Source organism: Anolis sagrei, chromosome 2 (assembly GCF_037176765.1).
Source record: "Anolis sagrei isolate rAnoSag1 chromosome 2, rAnoSag1.mat, whole genome shotgun sequence".
Taxonomy (NCBI): Eukaryota; Metazoa; Chordata; class Lepidosauria; order Squamata; family Dactyloidae; genus Anolis; species Anolis sagrei.
In genome coordinates, this window is record NC_090022.1 from 145,202,272 (window position 1) to 145,220,999 (window position 18,728).

The 18,728-nt window shown below is 42.1% G+C and overlaps 1 protein-coding gene across 2 annotated transcripts; it reads right to left on the reverse strand.

Moving 5' to 3' along the window:
• Positions 1–1,826: 1,826 nt before the first annotated feature.
• On the reverse strand, positions 1,827–16,922 carry RDH5 (retinol dehydrogenase 5). Of its 2 annotated transcripts, XM_067463933.1 has the most exons (6): positions 16,722–16,922; positions 12,935–13,148; positions 8,822–9,154; positions 6,686–6,944; positions 3,970–4,133; positions 1,827–2,159 (listed from the first exon to the last, which is right to left on the reverse strand). In XM_067463933.1, exons 3-6 carry the CDS (start codon positions 9,132–9,134, stop codon positions 1,936–1,938), a joined length of 960 nt encoding a protein of 319 aa, XP_067320034.1. In that variant the 5' UTR covers positions 9,135–9,154; positions 12,935–13,148; positions 16,722–16,922; the 3' UTR covers positions 1,827–1,935. The 2 variants fall into 2 exon arrangements, with proteins under 2 accessions (XP_067320034.1, XP_060619926.2); XM_060763943.2 differs by lacking the exon at positions 12,935–13,148.
• Positions 16,923–18,728: the final 1,806 nt, after the last annotated feature.

The following is an 18,728-nucleotide window of genomic DNA, read 5'->3' on the forward strand; positions in this document are numbered from 1 at the left end:
TGTCAGGAGACAACCTTTACCTTACTTTTACCTATAACAAATGGCATGCACCATGTGGTTTAAGTCATAGCTGCTTAGTCAGTGGTGAAGGATGATGGAAGTTCTAGTACAGCAACATTTTGAAGGGTATTATCTATACCTGCACTATCAATTCATGGGAGTAGCCTTCCTATTAATATTTCCCAACCTCTTCTGTAAATATTATCTCACTTATGCCAGCATATCGCTTCCCTGACCTTTAAGCTGGTGTACAGAACTGGGCTTGGTTCAGCTTTAGTGAATTATAGTGTGCATTGTATGTGGCAGGGATCTCACTGTGGTGAAGTTACAGGAAGTTTGTCCAGAACACAGTAAACTTGTGAACCAGATTTGCTCTCCCTTCCCCCTTTTTATGACCTGTGTTATTAAAAGCAATGCTAGAAGTTGCTACTTCCATAACATCATGTGACGATTTGCAGAGCCTTCCTTTCATGTGATCTGATGCTAAACACAGCAGTATATTTATGCTTGGATTGTGAATGCTTTTTCAGGCTTGGGCATGCTCATTTGGCGAAGTTTATGAATGGCTACACACATCACGTGGGTGATCTGGGTCCTAGCCAGCATGGCTATTGGTCACACTATGATGTAGTTCAGTCACAGTGGGAAGACCTCTTGTTTGGCTTGTGGCTGGGGTTTCTTCATACCTCTGGCCCACTATTACGTTTCTGACAGGCACATTGGCCAGACTGGAACCTGCCTTCTTGATTTTGGATCTCTACAAGGCAGTTTTTGAGTATTGAAGATATAGGCTCTGAATGGGCCCTAAGCTACTCATATCCAACTAGGGCAGTGGTTCTCAACCTGTGTGTCCCCAGATGTTTTGGCCTTCAATTCCCAGAAATCCCAACAGCTGGTAAACTGGCTGGGATTACTGGGAGTTGTAAGCCAAAACACCTGGGGACCCCAAGTTGAGAACCACTGAACTAGGTTAAAAGTTAAAGCTATATTTCCATGTTTTGTCCATATATTCAATTTTTTTGTCTCATTTCCTGCTTTCTTTATAAAATATCCTAGCTCTGGAAAACATACTGGAATTTCTATAGTGAGATGATCAGAAAGGTTTCCTTGACACATCTTCCTATTCTTGATATTTTCCTGCAGTGTATGAAAGGTGTTCAGTGTATTCATAACTGAATGTAATACTAGGAAAAATATAGGATAGTAATCATAATTGAAATAATTGTCATGAACTGCTCAGAGTCTGGCAGCTTCCTACATGCTTGCAATGTGCTTTACAATCTGTTGTAATCTACCTACCATTCAATATCCATCTGGTCTTATGTATCTCTCCTGTTACTGGATATCCCATTCTTCTCTCCTGACTCCATTGCACATGCTCACTATTTTATTATTCTTATATTCATTGTTTTAAGACTCTGGTTATGGATAGAAGCCATTCTTTGAATATTCGAGAATACTCCAAAAAGTAGCCTACTCTTCCTACCACTGGAATCCAAAAATATACCAAAGAGATGCTTTGAATTACAGAATTGTGAATCCAGGAATTCATTTTGAGAACTGGAATTGAATCCTTCCACACAAATACAATTATGCTTACCTAAAGCTCCCTCTAGTTCAGCAAACAATACAGGGATACATTGAATTTTTGGTCACTACTTTCTGGTCCTTGGTTCAACAATTTAGAAGTCAGAAATTTTGCAAACCTATAGCAAATCACCACCTGTTCAACCCAATCTATTAAGATGTTCTGTATAGTATGGTGAGTTTCAGTATCCAAGCCCACAATGACTTGTGAAAGATAGGGTGGCTTGGCAACACCTTACTTTCACAGATTATATATACACTTTATTTCTTTATCATTTTTGTAAAACGTGTTCTTTTTTGACCGTTGGCCACAGCTTTGGTCCTAGGTAGAGGAAGAGGCTTTGGAGTCTAGCGGGCCCTGTGTGCTGGCTTTGGTAGAACAGTAGCCAGAACAATGTCCACCATGAAAGCAGGCAGGTAAGAGACTGGCAGCCACATAAACTTGGCATCCCACCCAGCACTGTAGCGGGAGCGAGGGTGCTTAGCCTCCAGGGCATGCTCCATGCAGTTGGTCACTTTGCTGAGGTCTGGGTCACAGATGAGGTTCATGATGAACTTCTGGACCTTCAGGTCTATGGGAGAGAGAAGAAACTCATGTCATTCACAAAAGAAACGAAACACACTTTTTGTATCACCTACTATATTTCCCTCCACCCCTGCAGTACTTCAATATTGCTGCCATATTAATGGTGATCTTTCACCATTAATTGTACCCAGCCCTGTGCGTGCCTGCTATGCTTTTCCTCAGATCCAGAGCTAATCTAGAACCTGGAATAGAACCAAACCATTAGATGCTCCTTGGAACAGGGTGAGAATCCTGCAGTCTTTCAGATGCTGTTATATTCCTCCCAGCATTTGTTATGCTAAACAAGGACTGATGGGAGTTGTAGTTCAACAACATCTGGGAAGCTGCATGATTCCCATCCATGCTTTAACACTCTCATGTGTATAATCCCTTCTGGAGTTAAAATAATAGAGAGCCAATCTTTATTGACTGAACCAAATCACCTCTCTTCTCATGGACACGTTTCTGGAGCAGGGATGGGCAGCTGTTACCTGGTGTTGGGCTACATCTCAAGTCTACCTAATTGCTATACTGGCTAGGGCTGTAGATTAAAAAAAATCACAAGGTTCCCAGTTGATCATCTTTCTTAGAAAGGTTTCCTGGTGCCTTATAGATCTAAATAGTGTATCTATACCATGTAGATATAGAAGCACTTGGAAGGTTTATAAAGCACCACAAAACCAGCGAGGGCCTCAATTACTGAGTTGTTCAGCCTGTAGAAGTTTTGCTGGAACTTTTCATTATACATTCATCCATCCTTTTTTCACAATGGAGGCTGTGAGTGCGGGGCAGTTATTTAGACCCCAGCAGAATATAGTGTCTGAAACCTGAGCAAAGCAACTACAGGGCAAACAAGGCCATTTAGAGAAAATCTTATTTAACAAAGCCTCTGACAAAAAAGCTTCTTTTAATAAGATCTTGTTATGCCTGCCCAGCCCCATTTCCTTCTTTCTATGTCTACTAGAAGGTTTATACAGTAGCATTGGTTTTGGGAGTATGGCAAAGGTGGGCTAGAGGAAGAAAGGTTTGCAATGTCTGTAGTAAATACTAAAATGTTTCAAATAGGAAAAGTGGGATTTTACTCCAGCCAATCCTACTGTAGCTATGTGTGCCTACCTAGAATGGGGAAGGTTCACAGCAGCTACCTCTAGCATTCCTTACTGCACATAAATGAAATGCAACGGAGTAAAAACAAATAAACCAGGCTTACTAGACCTTCCCCAGGGTGTTAAAACACCAACACAGATCTGTAAATTGGACCATTAAAACAGAGTGATAAGAAAACTGTGGGTGCGTGAAAGAAAAAAAGTGTCCCCAGAAGCATTTTGGAACAAGCTTTCAAATGGTCTCTAGAAGTTTGAAAATGCTTTTGTTGTCTTATGCAAAGTTGACTTGAACTGATTGTTTCATTTTGCATGGACATATAGTTAGTTTTGGATAAAAAGTTTGCTGAAACTTATCTGTCTGCTTTCCTTTTTGGTGCTGGAACCTATCATTATTTACATGTTCTTTTCGCCTCTTTTACCAAAACTATTGTTGAAGAAGTAATGCCCAGGAACACAGCAACTTTCTTAACAGAGGTGTACCTGAATGAGTGCTGTCACTTAAAAAAAACCACACACACACTTTTACTAGAAATTTACTAGAAGGCTTATAAAAATCTTAAAAAACCACTGGGTTTTGGATTAAGTTCTTGGAACTTCTTGTTTCTCTGTCCCACTTCATGGAGGCACAGACTGGTAATAGCTCTGTTTTTCAAGAGCCAGGCCTACGTCTTTCCCTTCAATGCTTGCATCTTTGGCTGAACTGGGACTCACAGTTTGGAAAGAAGTCTTCGCCATAGCTTTGCCGGGCCTCGGGGCTCATTCGATCCCAGATTTGACGCAAAGAAGACTCAACCGAATCGAGATTGGTCACAGCAGTCTTGAAAAAACCTGGCTCCACAATGGAGACTTTTACGCCAAAATGGTACATATCCCTCCTGAAATAAAAGGAGTTTCTGACACACTTTTGCCAAAATGTACAACAAATTCCATCTATTTGATATCTAGGAATATCATAATCAGGTTTGAACGCCAGAATGGCCCAGCTGCCAGTTTATTACATAAACGCTGCTTTCAATTTGTGGTTATGCTCATTTTAAGTGCTGAAGGATGTTACGGCAAAGCTGCAGCCTGGATCAAGTGATCTTCATATGTGTTTTGGTGAGGGAAAGGGCAGTTTCAGCGTCTGTTTTCACTGTGTAGGATCTCTGTCTAATGCGTAAAAAGGCAGAACTGAACTTTTTGCCTTGCATTTCAGAGGCAGGAAACTCGCAGCCATTGAATTCTTGCGTATTGTGCAGTTATTAAAAGCACAGGCAAAAATAAAATATCTGCAAGACTATAGGCAGTAACCACAGAGAGGAAGACATGCTGCCCAAGGAGCTTCCTGTTGTTCCCTCAAGCCTGTTCAGAGATAAGGTCAATTGTGTAAATTAGTCACATAACATTTGTAAACTTTTTTCATTTTAACTCTTCTTGTATCGCCATGAGAAATGGAAGACCAACATTCCCCCTTCCCTTTTCAAATTGGCACTTAAGAGAAATTTGGTGGGATTGTAGTATCTGAGCCTTAGAAAATGGATGGTTGAAGTCTGGTCCATTCCAGTATACCTTCACTGCAGGGGGTTAAACTGAAAACCGCTCACACTTTTATATCCTGCATTCACACTGTAACATTGCCCACCCTTTTCTTTGGATACCTAAACTGGATTTCTAAGTGGTGGGCTAAATTGCTCGAATGCTAGAAACTGGAAAATCTCACTAGGTGGTTGGATTTCTTATTTGAGTAGGCAAAGTCCCCCTCCATCTCTCCCATAGCTACATCCCTCTTAAGAAGCTTGGAATGATACATTTTGGGACAAGCACCATCACAGCTTTTATCATTTCCTCCCGTTTGCTACATGGATTTTTTCCCCACATATTGATTCAGTCCTCACAAAAAAATTATTGTAAAGGCTAAATCAATAAATCTTGAGTGAAATAAAGGGATACTAGCAGTACTGTGGATGTGGAAGCTTCAACGTTTTATGAAATTCCAAGATAGGGTTGTTGTTGTTTTTCTTTTGTGTCAGGAGCAACTTGAGAAACTGCAAGTCACTTCTGGTGTGAGATAATTGGCCGTGTGCAAGGACATTGCCCAGAGGATGCCCAGATGTTTTACCATCCTTGTGAGAAGCTTCTCTTATGTCCCCGCATGGGGAGCTGGAGCTGACAGAGGGAGCTCAACCTGCTCTCCCTGGATTCAAACCACTGACCTGTTGGTTAGCAGTCCTGCTGGCACAAGCGTTTAACCCATTGCGCCACCAGTGGGCTCCAGATAGGGTTGCAATGGGTATGTATAACATGTGAGAAATATAATTTCTTAGAGGAAAATGACTACAGCAGGCTCTCCACATTCACTGGGATTTTGGCTAGAGGATTGTCATGAAAGTGGAAAAAACACAAATTAAAAACTGCTATTTTCTCCCCTGAGAGAACACCTCTCTAGGTCCTTTGGCACAATTTTCAGGTAAATTTCTGCTGGAGGTTAATCACAGAATAGTGCTGGAATACCTGGAGATTTCTAGAGAAAATAATAATAATAATAATAATAATAGGATTTAAAGATTGAACCGCAAAGAATCTGGCACAAGCCAGTCAAGGTGATCGGCGCACTGGGTGCAGTGCCTAAAGACCTTGGCCTGCACTTAAACACAACTGGCACTGACAAAATTAGAATCCACCAGCTGCAAAAGGCCACCTTACTGGGATCTGCATGCATTATTCGTCAATACATCACACAGTCCTAGACACTTGAGAAGTGTCTGACATGTGATCCAATACAACTGCTGTGGACTCATCTTGTTGTGTTAATAATAATAATAATAATAATATCCTCCAAGTTATACTCATTGAAGTTTGCTTGAAAAATATAATTAAAATAGGAGGGGTCCACTGTAACAGTTTTAGTTCCTCATTCTTTCAGTAGCTACCCCTTCATTCCTGAGCTTTCATGCATGTATTCTAAAGCTACAGGGGTCTCATTGATATTCAAGGAAACTTCTAAGTGTACATATACAGGACTATACTGCTATAGATTTTTCTCCTCTTCCCCTCACTTTTCAAATCAGAAGGAAAAATTCAATATTTTTCTGCCAGTCGGGGGAGTAGCTGAGCTAATCTATTTTTCTACCTCTGAGTTATGCCAAGAGCATGAGAGAAACAGGGTGGAAAAATAAAAGCAGGAGGAAACACATGGAAGATCAGTTGATTATGCAAATAAAAGAAATGTTTAATGTTTGCCAAGAGCAGAAACAATGTGGAACCAGAGTAAGGAAGAAGACCAAGAAAAGAATGGAGCAAAATATGACTGGAGGAGCAATTTTTTTTCATGTCAGGAGCGACTTGAGAAACTGCAAGTCACTTCTGGTGTGAGAGGAGAAAATTAAGACAAGTAAGTCTGGGGTGGCAAACCTACTGAGCACAAGTAAAGCCCTACCTGTTATCCTACCTGAGGCTGTCGGAGAAGGCCTCAACACAATATTTGGAAATACAGTAGCCACCACCGTTTGCTGAGAGGCGACCCAAGACACTGGAGGTATTGACCACACGGCCGCGAGCTTGCTTGAGCAGGGGCAAGAAAGCCAATGAGACCTCGATCATGCCAAAAGTGTTGACAGACATGACCTTACGGTAATCCTCCACAATCATCCATTCTGTAGGGCCAATAGGGTTGGCCACACCTGCGTTGTTAACTAGGCCAAATAACCCTGGAGGGATGGGAATTGATTATTGGGAAAAAGGGAGAAAAATAACAGATAAATCACCTTGCTTTCTTGAGCCCACTCCTTTCTTGTTGACCACTCCTTCCTCAGCTAAAGGGTTCGCTGGGATGCCAATAGACACATGGCTCTCACCCCACTCCAATCCATACCTGCCAATTGGGGTTGAAGAATGTGCAGCTAAGAGATGGATAGAGAGTTTGTATTCCTATATCTTGCACTGATAACACCTATTCAACGAGGACTGCGGATGTGGGGGAGACATACCATATGTAGCTTCTGTATGCTGAATCAAGACAGTATGCTCTTGCAAATTCAGGGCTGTGACTTCCATGACTGAGTCAACATACCTGTAATACGAGGGTTGAATGAAAAGTAATGCCTCCGCCTTTGTAACTCCTCAACAGATGGCAGTACTGGTATGTGGCAGGTACTGACTTGTTCACTAGACTCTCCTCTACAGTTCCATTTTGGAGGGAAGCCTTAGCATTGAACAGTTGTGTTGTTAAAGTGTGAAATATGGAGCCCTGTGCAGACAGTCGGTCAATGCGACTTAAGCAACATGCAGTCATTGAATTCTTGACAGCAGAAGGTGTCACCCCAAAGGAGATTAATCAGAGAATGCAAGCTGTTTATGGTGATTGTGTTGTTGTGAGTACTGTGCATCGCTGGGCGAGTAAGTTTAAAGATGTTGAGGTGACACCTTCTGCTGTCAAGAATTCAATGACTATGCATTGCTTAAGTTGCATTGACCGACAGTTTGTGCAGGGTTGAGGAGTTACGAAGGTAGAGGCATTACTTTTTATTCAGCCCTCGTACTGTTCTCCTCTTCTTCCATTGTCCTAAAGTTTACGAACTATTATTCCATTATCAGTCAATCCCATGGGATGTCTACATTGTGAAAAATAATCTTTATGTAATTTATTGTGTACAGTAAAACTCCTGTATTAGCAAGGGATATCAAAAGGAGTATAGTGTCTAGACTGAAGGAAGTCTTGATGCCTCTATTCTGCTTTGATTAGACCTCACCTGGAATACTGTGTCCAATTCTGGGCACCACAGTCCAAAAGAAAGATTGACAAGCTGGAAGGTGTCCAGAGGAGGGTGATTAAAACGATCAAAGGTCTGGAGACCAGGCCCTAAGAGGACATCTTAACTGGATATATTTACCCAGCAGGAGAGAAAGTTGAGAGGAGACATGATAGCCATGTATAAATATGTGATTACAGGAAAGGAGATTCCACCTGAACACTAGGAAGAACTTTCTGAATGTAACAGCTATTCAGCGGTGGAACTCTCTGTCTTGGAGTGTGGTGGAAGCTCCTTCCTTGGAAGCTTTTAAATAGGCTGGATGACCATCTGTCAGGGATATTTTGATAGTGCTTTTCCTGCATGCCAGGGGGTTGGATTAGAGGCCCATGTGGTCTCTTCCAACTCTATTATTTCTTGCTGAAGTGTGATTACTTGAAACCACAGAAGCAACTAAATATCCTCACTTTTGGTTCCAGCATGCCATAGAAATGAAGTAGAAGACTTAGAGAATGCATAGAGGTGCATATTCTCTGGGAATTTGCTGGGTTCTTCAGAGTGACTATGGTGACTTCCAAGGAAGCACACCATCAAGATCTAGCAAATACCTAGAGAGATAATTTCCCTCCAGGTGTAGGTAAGCAAAGCTGCAGATATGGATTCCACAGTAACTGTATTTGTATTTGATATGGATTAATAGAAATCTAGAGCACTTGATTGAACCAGAGGATGGGTACCAAATTTAAATCCCCATCACAATTGCAAGGTGACCTTATTTACACATAACCCTAATTCCAGCCTGTTTATTCCCTGATCGCTGCTGGGGCAAGACTCACCTTTTTCACCCACTTCACCTTTCACCCACTCGACTGCTTTGCGAATGCTCTCAGAGTTGGTGACATCGAGGAGGGTGGTCCGCAGGTTTGGTGAACTAGAACGCTGCAGGTTATCAGCCCCTTTCTGAGTCAAGCAACCTGCTAAGACTTGGAAACCCTTCTTGTCAAGCCGTTTGGCCAACAGGTTCCCAAAGCCTGTGTCACAGCCTGTGATGAAAACATACTTATCCTTGAAGGAACTCAACATCTGCCGGTCTCGGAAGAACCAGACCACAGTCCAGAGGATGCTGAAAAGCAGCACACAGCACCACATTGTAGAGTATGACCGGATGCCTGCAGGAAGAGGAAAGATTGGCAAGGTAGGCCAGGAAATAAAGGGTGCCTGGCTTTGAGCTGGAACTCAATTTTATATTCTCTAGAGCAGGAATGAGGTCAGTCTGTCTTAATCACATATGCAAAGGCATGTTCTAATTGCAAGGTTTTACAATCTAGAACAGATTATTCCCAATCTGCTAGTATTTAAGCAATCACTTGTGTGCCTTTGCATACCATGAGATCTTTGAAACAGATATGGAAAGTATATCAGAAGAAAACAAGTGATTTAATGGATAATGAGCTCAGGTAACCAAATGTAGGCAGATCATTCGGAATTTGTGTGTGTGTGTAGATGTGACATTACTGATATATTTAGGATTTGAAAACAAGCTGCCGGCATGAAAGGCATAAGTCAGAGCAACACTATATGTGATGAAGGAAAAAGGAGTATTAATGCTTTGCTTCCATCATGAATCTAAAAGAAATTGGGAGGCTCTGTGGCTATTGCAATGGGAGGAAAGCTATTATTGGTGCCATGGGAGCTTTGCTTCTAATCTGCATAGATTAGAGCAGTGTTTCTCAAACTATGTTCCTCCAGGTGTTTTGGACTCCAGCTCCCAGAAATCCCAGCCAGTTTACCAGCTGGGTTGTTGTAGGTTTTTTCGGGCTATATGGCCATGTTCTAGAGGCATTCTCTCCTGATGTTTTGCCTGCATCTATGGCAAGCAGCCTCAGAGACCTCACAACCTCTGAGGATGCTTTCCATAGATGCAGGCAAAACATCAGGAGAGAATGCCTCTAGAACATGGCCATATAGCCCGAAAAAACCTACAACAACCCAGTGATTCCAGCCATGAAAGCCTTCGACAAGTTTACCAGCTGTTAGGAACTGTAGGACGTGAAGTCCAAAATATCTGAAAGAACAGAGTTTATTTATTTATTTATTTATTTACCTTATTTATATCCCACCTTTCTCTACCCCGAGGGGGACTCAAGGTGGCTAATCTAGAGTTTGAGAAACTCTGGATCAGAGGGTGGATTAGATGGAGACATGGCAAAATCCCTAGAGCCTACCTCCCCTTATTCAATAGTCCTGATCCAGATCAGCCTCCTCTCTTTTCTATACACACATACACACACATACAAACACAATGGGAAACATTGATGATTCCCATCCCACCTGTTTTTCAGTTAGAAACATAGGAGTAAAGTGTGATAAGAGGTAGGAGCTCAGAACACGATTGCCATACTCAGAGTTCCCTCCTTTCAGGACATTTCTGACTCTTTTCAACCCTGGAACATGTGATGAGCTCTGTGCCTCTCCATGCTACAAAAGAGGTGGAAGTGTCCTATGAGGGAAAAATTTTCTCAATGTGATGAGAGTTCCCTCCTTCCAGGACATTTTGTCTCTTTTCAACCATGGATGGCTATGCATGACAGTCAGAAATAGTTCAACTCATGTGATGGGTCCAGTGCCTCTCCATGTTTGAATAGAGGCTAACGTGTCCTATGGCTAAAAAATTTCTCAATGTGTTAAGGTGGTAAGATAAAACCACTCTAGGAATCTCTAGGTCCTCCAGCACAACTCTTTGGTCAATGTCCAGTGGATGTTGGTCATAGAATTGCACTGGAGGACCTAAAGATTCTTAGAGAAACCATATTAATCAATTACACAAATTATTAAATCTGCGAAAGTCAAATCCCACAATGGTGGAGGGCCAACTGTAATTCAATCATGATAGTCTTTAGTTATTCATGAGAGAACTTGTGTGGTATGTTGATTAAATGATGGCTGAAAAAACCTAGGTTCAAATTCCTTCTTTCCTCTATAAACCTCATTCAGACTCAATAACTCTTCCCCACTTCATGTTCCTCACAAAATGGCTGTGAGGATAACATGAGGAGAGAGAGACTTATGTACCATCCTGAATAACTGGGAGGAAATGTGGAGGGTAAATGCAATAAATGCATCAAAACATGTATGCATTGCATTGACTGGCAGGCCCAGTTTACATCAGGCAGTGTGCCACAAAACACAGTTAACAGCCTTTAAACACAACTTAGGGGAAAGGAACAGAGTGTGTGTCACAAATGAGCTGCTGATTGGTATGGATCAACTGCCTATTCCCCATCAAGTGTATGTATGCTTGTCCACAATGCCCTGCCTCATGCACAGAGGAAGAAGTGTTTACAGCTACAGACAATGTGGTCTCTGTTGCCCATTTTTGGTCAAAAATTATTTAACCGCTTGTGTCCCCTCTATTTTTATCAGTTTTATACTTATTTAAGCAATGCTTTTGATGCAAAATAAAAATGCCATCAAGTTACTTTGCTAAATGAAATTAACTCAACTATACCTTACAAATGGCTTAAGCACGATAGCGTAGCGATATAATGACTGAAGCCTTTTACTATGACTGGAGACCAGGTTGGAATCCCTGCACAGCCATGGAAACCCATTGGGTGACCTTGGGCAAGACACACTCTCCCAGCCTTAGAGGGAGGCAGATCTCGCCAAGAAAACCCCATGATAGAATCATCTTAGGGTTGCCATAAATTGGAAAGGACTTGAAGGCACACAACAATGTTTTCACACAGTCCCCATGAGACAGAGTACAACTTGGGCCTCAAATCCTTAACTGGTGTGGTTAAAAGTAATAGCAGTAACAGTACGAATGTGTTCTCTCACTCTTCAGCCCTTGCTAATAGGCAAAGAGGGCACCCCAGGAATCCCAAACTATGGTCCTCTGAGTATTTAAACTTCGATTCACAAAAGCTCCAGCCAGTTTAGCTAATGGCCTGGAATTTTTAGAGGTGAAGTCCAAAACATCTGGAGGATCAAAGTTTGGGAACCTCTGGTCTAATCTGTGTTAGCAGTGTTCTCAACAAAAATCGCTATATTTACTTAATGCAAAAATAGCTTGTGGTTCATCTCACCCCTCCACGGTTGAAAACCAAAATGGAGCGTACAATTATTGACTCCTTAGCGAACTCTCGTGGAGGTTTGAGATAATGAAGTAAAACATGTGGTCCCTGGGAATTTCCATTTCACAAGATATTATGTTCAGCCTCAGCACCAAACTGACCCACCATCTCATGTGGCACTCATTTGACATGTGCCAAGCGAGCTTTATGGGGCTGTTGTGGCTTATTACGTCCAGCTCAATGCCTGGGAAATTGATGCTCAGCTTTCTCTCACATGGATGCTTAGCCTCTTCTGTTCAGACTCTGTGGTTTAAGTATTAGAGGATTAGCCGCCAGTCCAGAATTCCAGGATCAGGCAAGGTTTCATAACCCAGTTTTGTAACTGGACAAATGAAGGGACAATATACATTACAAAACAATTGGAATTCATTTATATCTTGTTTGTTCAGATAAGTGATGGAAACTTGGAATGGTATTTCATCCTGAAATATAGCCCGAATTGAGGCCTAAATGTTCTGATCAGCAGAACATTTCTTTGGCCCATCATCATCCTAGTTTTCATATATGAATTTTAATATATGCATATTAATTCATGCACTATTACCATAAGTAATAGGGACCCCTGGTGGCGTAGTGGGTTAAACCGCTGAGCTGCTGAACTTGCTGACTGAAAGGTTGGTGGTTCAAATCTGGGGAGTGGGGTAAGCTCCCAATGTTAGCCCTGGCTTTTACCAACCTAGCAATTCAAAAACATGCAAATGTGAGTAAATCAATGGGTACCATTGGAGGTGTCTATGGACAATGTTGGCTAGAAAGAGATTAGTACCACCTCCCCCCCCCCCCCCCCCCAGACTCAGACACAACTAGACTTACCTTTACCTAGAAATACTTTAGTTCCTGTCAGCTGGACTACTGTTCTTGGTTGATACACTATGCTGTATGTTCTAGGTGAACTAATTTCGGTGTCTCTTTCTCCTCTTTCAGATATGGTTTCCTTTCCACCTTTACCAGTTAGTCATACAACTGTTGGAAATTCTTTTCAAGCCTTCCTTCCCTCTCTCAATTTGATCAAACAAAGGTTGCAAATCTAAAATACATGAAGTAGAAGGTGGGTCAATGAAATAGTAACACTCCTTAGTGGTCAAATGGACTGTACCACTCTACAATGCAGACCTAAGATCATATTTTGAAAGCATACCCATGTTTTTAAAATCAACTTCAAGGTCAATTGAGAACCATTTCTTCCGAGTAGCCAATTATTTACTAGCAATTAATATTGAACAGGGGTAAGAATTAGGCAGCCCTCCAAATGTTGACCTGCAACTCATAAGCAGCATAGCTAGCACTGGAGAATACTGGGAGTTGCAGTCCGACAACTTCTAAAAGGCTGCAGCACTCTCCTCCTATTATAAATGAATTCACCATTTGAATTCCGTCTTTAGTCTGTAACTCTACCACTTTGGGATTTTATCGCCACCATTTCCTTGCATGTGTATAACTGGCCAAATATTATCTTTTACTCCTGGGGAAATTTTGCAGTGATTCTTGATGATGATCTGCACACACAGAGTTCTTCTCTATATATATTTTTATGTGGTCTAACACAATTCTGAAGAAGGGCAACTGAACTGTCAGGGGAGGCTCTTGGTCATGAATGCATATACTATAAAGCAGGCATGAGCAAACTTTGGCCCTCCAGGTGTTTTGGACTTCAACTCCCACAATTCCTAACAGCCGGTAGGGTGTTAGGAATTGTGAGAGTTGAAATCCAAACACCTGGAGGGCTGAAGTTTGCCCATGCCTGCTATAATTTATCTGTTAGCTTTTCAGATGTCAAAGAATTTTGTTGCTTTTCCTGCAATGGACTATCATGCAATTACATTAATCATTGTATTGTCAAAAGCTTTCATGGCTGGAATCACTAGGTTCTTGTGGGTTTTTTCGGGCTATATGGCCATGTTCTAGAGGCATTTCTCCTGACGTTTCGCCTGCATCTATGGCAAGCATCCTCACCTCACCTCTGAGGATGCTTGCCATAGATGCAGGCAAAACGTCAGGAGAAATGCCTCTAGAACATGGCCATATAGCCCGAAAAAAACCCACAAGAACCTACATTAATCATATTTGTAATTGTCGGCTGGACTCATACCTCATTGATATCTTTGTGCAAAAACAAGGGCTTTGATGGAAGATAATGATCGTTCATTTATTTGAAAGAGACCAGCTCTGGTCACAACATGACCTACTATGGAGTATCACTTAGTTTCTGATTTATAACAACCCTTTCACAGGAGTTGCTTAGCAAGATTTGTTCAGAGAAGGGTCCTTCCTGTGAGGCTGACTTGCGGTTTGCATGTTCAAGTAGGGATTTGAACCTGAGTTTCTTGGAGTCCTGCTCCAGTTCTCATACCATAAAACCATAAAACCATTCTGACTCCTGGCAAGGACATAGAAACTTTAAGTCATTATTTATTTTCTTGGTATCTAGTTTGAAATATTATACAGGCAGTCCCCAAGTTATGTACAAGATACGTGCTGTAGGTTTGTTCCTCAGCTGAATTTGTATGTAAGTCACAACAGATACATAATCTAAGTATAACTCCATCCAAAAGTGTATATTTTAATATCATAGGGAAGGGAAGGGTTAACCCCACTCCACCCCCATGGTGTTTGTTTCGCTGTCTGTGCCTCTGTCCAGAAGATTTCACCTCACTTTCTGTCCCTGCGAGAATTGGATTTTGAAAATTTTGGCTTATTGTGGAAACAAGGATTGCTGGTAAGCCAATGGAAACACCTTTTCCCCATGGTAATAACTCTTTTAGGAGTGAATTTTCTTTTGAAAGGGTAGATTTCTCTCACTTTCCGTTGTCTCACCCCCGTTCTTAACTGTGAGTCATTTGTAAGTCATATGTTTGTAACTCAGGGACTGCATGTACAAGTAAGGAACTGATAACAGAGGAAGGAACTGGCCAAACCACCTCTGAGTATTCCTTGCCTAAGAAAACCCTATGAAATTCATGAGATTGCTAAATGTTGACAAGCAACTTAAAGGCACAATACCACACACACACACAACTAACAGCATGTGATTTCTCAAAGAGGTTTTTCAAAGGTTCTTCAACTATTAGCCTGAAATCTGACTCCATGACGAACCAAGATGCCAGTGTCTCTTCACCCCAAAGCAACTAGGAAGTTCTTCTAATCTGAGACGTCAAATGATGTCAATCTAGTGCACAGGATGGTTAGGTAAAGACACATATTATTCCAGACGCCAAGCCTTTTTTTTTTAAAAGAAAAGCCCCAAGCCTATAATAAACAGATCCGCCTAGTCAAAGCCATGGTATTCCCTGTAGTAACGTACGGATGTGAGAGCTGGACCTTAGGGAAGGCTGAGCGAAGGAAGATCGATGCTTTTGAGCTGTGGTGCTGGAGGAAAGTGCTGAGAGTGCCTTGGACTGCGAGAAGATCCAACCAGTCCATCCTCCAGGAAATAAAGCCCGGCTGCTCACTGGAGGGAAGGATACTAGAGACAAAGTTGAAGTACTTTGGCCACATCATGAGGAGACAGCAAAGCCTAGAGAAGACAATTATGCTGGGGAAAGTGGAAGGTAAAAGGAAGAGGGGCCGACCAAGGGCAAGATGGATGGATGGCATCCTTGAAGTGACTGGACTGACCTTGAAGGAGCTGGGGGTGGTGACGGCCGACAGGGAGCTCTGGTGTGGACTGGTCCATGAGGTCACGAAGAGTCGGAGACGACTGAACGAATGAACAACAACAACAAACCCTTTTTACAACTGGATTTGTGGAATTCACAGCTCTCGTCTTGTAAATACAAGATGCTGGCTCTTCAAAGCAGTTTCAAGGCAGGAAGAACATTTTAGAAGCACCAGTCTTGACTATTGTTTTCATCGTGCTTCGTGCACCTTCATGTCATTTCTGACTTATGATGACTCTAAAGTGAACCTAGAGCTGAGAGTGTGTGATTTGCCCAAGATCACCTAATGGGTTTTCATGGCCAAGTGGAGAACTGAAAGCTGGTCTTTAAAGTCATAGTTCATTGCTTCCAAATCATTCCCCAAGAATTTTTTTTCATGTCAGGAGTGACTTGAAAAACTGCAAATCGCTTCTGGTGTAAGAGAATTGGCCGACTGCAAGGACGTTACACAGGGGGGCGCCTGGACATTTTACCATCCTGTGGGAAGCTTCTCTCATGTTTCCACATGAGAAGCTGGAGCTGACAGACAGGAGCTCACCCTGCTCCCCAGATTCAAACCACCAACCTTTCAATCAGCAGTCCTGCTGGCACAAGGGGTTAACCCATTGAGCCACCAGGGGCTCCCTAAGAGAAAATTAGCGGTACTTACAGGGGCTGCAAAACTGTAGAAGAAAAATAGTTTGCTGTAGTGGTTTATGATTCTGGAGACCTGGGTTTGTATCCCTGCTCAGCCACGGAAACCCACTTTCTCAGCCTCAAAGGAACTCAGGGACAAACTTCCTCTAAATAAATCTTGCTAAGAAAAACCCAAGATAGATTCAGCCTAGGGGTGCCATAAGTTGGAAATTACTTAAAGGACCACACGAAGGGTGGGCTTTTTAATAGTCCAGGACTGGTCATGGTGCAATGCCATTCTTTCCCCCCATCCCATATGTCCCTTTTACCTTCTCGCCAGATGAGAGTGCTGACAGGTTTAGCAAAACTGGAAGCAGCAGCTATGCACAGTGTTGGCTAGGACGCTTTCCCCTGTTTGGCTTCAGTTGCACAAGGCAGCAAAGAAAAGTTCTGATCTTAGTCAAAGTCCATGGAGGGGGAGAGGCCAGAGCTCTCCCCAATCAGCTCCCTGTCAAAGGATGCCTATGGGCAGGGACTGAGTCCAGCATTTAGTCTTAGTAAAGCTACAAGGAAAATTAACCAATTGGCTGCCACTCAAATTGAATATCTCTGGAACCTGGAAAACACTGGAATTGAGGAAGCAGAAAATCCCAAAGGGTTGGGCTGTGCTGGAGACATCTAGGACAAAAGACAAAGGCTCCCACCCCCTTGAACCTTGCCCCAGACTGTAAGTGGGACCTACTGCCAAACCATTCAATCAGAAAACAATGGGAAGTTTGCAGCTCTGCTAATATCACATCCTTCTTTTAAGGAAATCAGACCAACTGATATGACTTTGCCTTCCAAGAGATAATTATTATAACAACCCGTTTTTGTTATTGCTGGCATTATGTTGCCTTGAAGTCATGCCTGTTATGGTGACCACAGGGTTGTTGTTTTGCCAAGATTTACTCAGAGGCCTTTGCCCTTCTCTGACTGTAACTTACAGCAGGGGTTCTCAAACTGTGGATCCCCAGATGTTTTGGCCTTCTACTCCCAGAAATCCTAATAGCTGGTAATCTGGTTGAGATTTCTGGGAGTTGTAGGGCAAAACACTTGAGGACCCACAGATTGAGAACCACTGACTTACAGCATTTAGTATTCTCTGGTGGAACCCTATTCAAGTACTCACCCACCTTGACACAATTCAGTTTCAGAGATTATTATGGAGAACTGGTGCCTTCAGGGTATTTCGGCTGTACCTGGCTGTCAAACAGCCTCTTAATGTATTTGTACATCACACCCCACTGGTGTCATATTCTGATAAAAATGCTATTTTCACTGCAGTTTAGTTGGAACCTCTTTGCACTGGAAGTCATTTTCTGACCTTTCAACCAATCACTGAATGCAAGGAAGAATTATCAGAAAATTTAATCTCTAATTAGTGAAAATCTTTTAGAAATATGAAAAACGTGGCACCTTTTTGTAGAAACAATGTTGTTTTTTTAATATATTCGCCTATTCTTTTATTTATCTGGTCACTTATTTCACCAACAAGGAAACATTATCCTGTAATTCTTTCAATGAGGAATTCAGGAACTCTAGAAAAGGAAATCTTAACACCTCTTGGTAATAAGCAGGATTCTTTCAGGGCAACTTGCTATTCCTGTTCTCCACAACCTGATCTGGGGGCAGTTGTAACTATGTTACACAGAAAAGTTTCAAACCATCTCTTTGTTTCCATTAAACCTATTTTGTACATAGACATTTATAATAACCATACTTAAAAATAAATGGCTCTTACACAGGCCCGTAGCCAGGAATTTGATTTGGGGGGAGCTGAGTTTGATTCGGGGGAGGGGGGGGCTGAGTCTGAGTGTTACCCCAATACCCCCATGCATATGGGATACATTGAGCATGGTGATCAGATCATGATATGAATAAACATAACAGTACTTTGGCCACATCACGAGAAGAAAGGAAAGAAAGCTTAGAGAAGACAATGATGCTGGGGAAAATGGAAGGAAAAAGGAAGAGGGGGCCAACCAAGGGCAAGATGGATGGATGGCATCCTTGAAGTGATTCGCTTGACCTTGAAGGAACTAGGGGTGGCCATGGCCAACAGGGAGCTCTGGCGTAGGCTGGTCCATGAGGTCATGAAGAGTCAAAAGTGACTGACTGAATGAATAAACCACAACAACAACAGTTTAAATACGGAATCCCATAGAACGCATCACATGATGCAAAACTACTTCTGGCTGTTTCCTGTGGAACTCCATCTTTAAAACGTGTTTAAAAGCAGTGGTTCTCAACCTGTGGGCCCTTAGATATTTTGGCCTTCAACTCCCAGAAATCTT

Bases quoted from the DNA above. Each gene is read 5' to 3' on its own strand.
- RDH5 (XM_060763943.2), bottom strand. From the start codon at position 9,134: ATGTGGTGCTGTGTGCTGCTTTTCAGCATCCTCTGGACTGTGGTCTGG. The intron at 6,945-8,821 runs GTGAGTCTTGCC...CCATCCCTCCAG, and splicing joins AGGTGAAGTGGGTGAAAAAG to GGTTATTTGGCCTAGTTAAC. The intron at 4,134-6,685 runs GTAGGATAACAG...CTTTTATTTCAG, and splicing joins GCCTTCTCCGACAGCCTCAG to GAGGGATATGTACCATTTTG.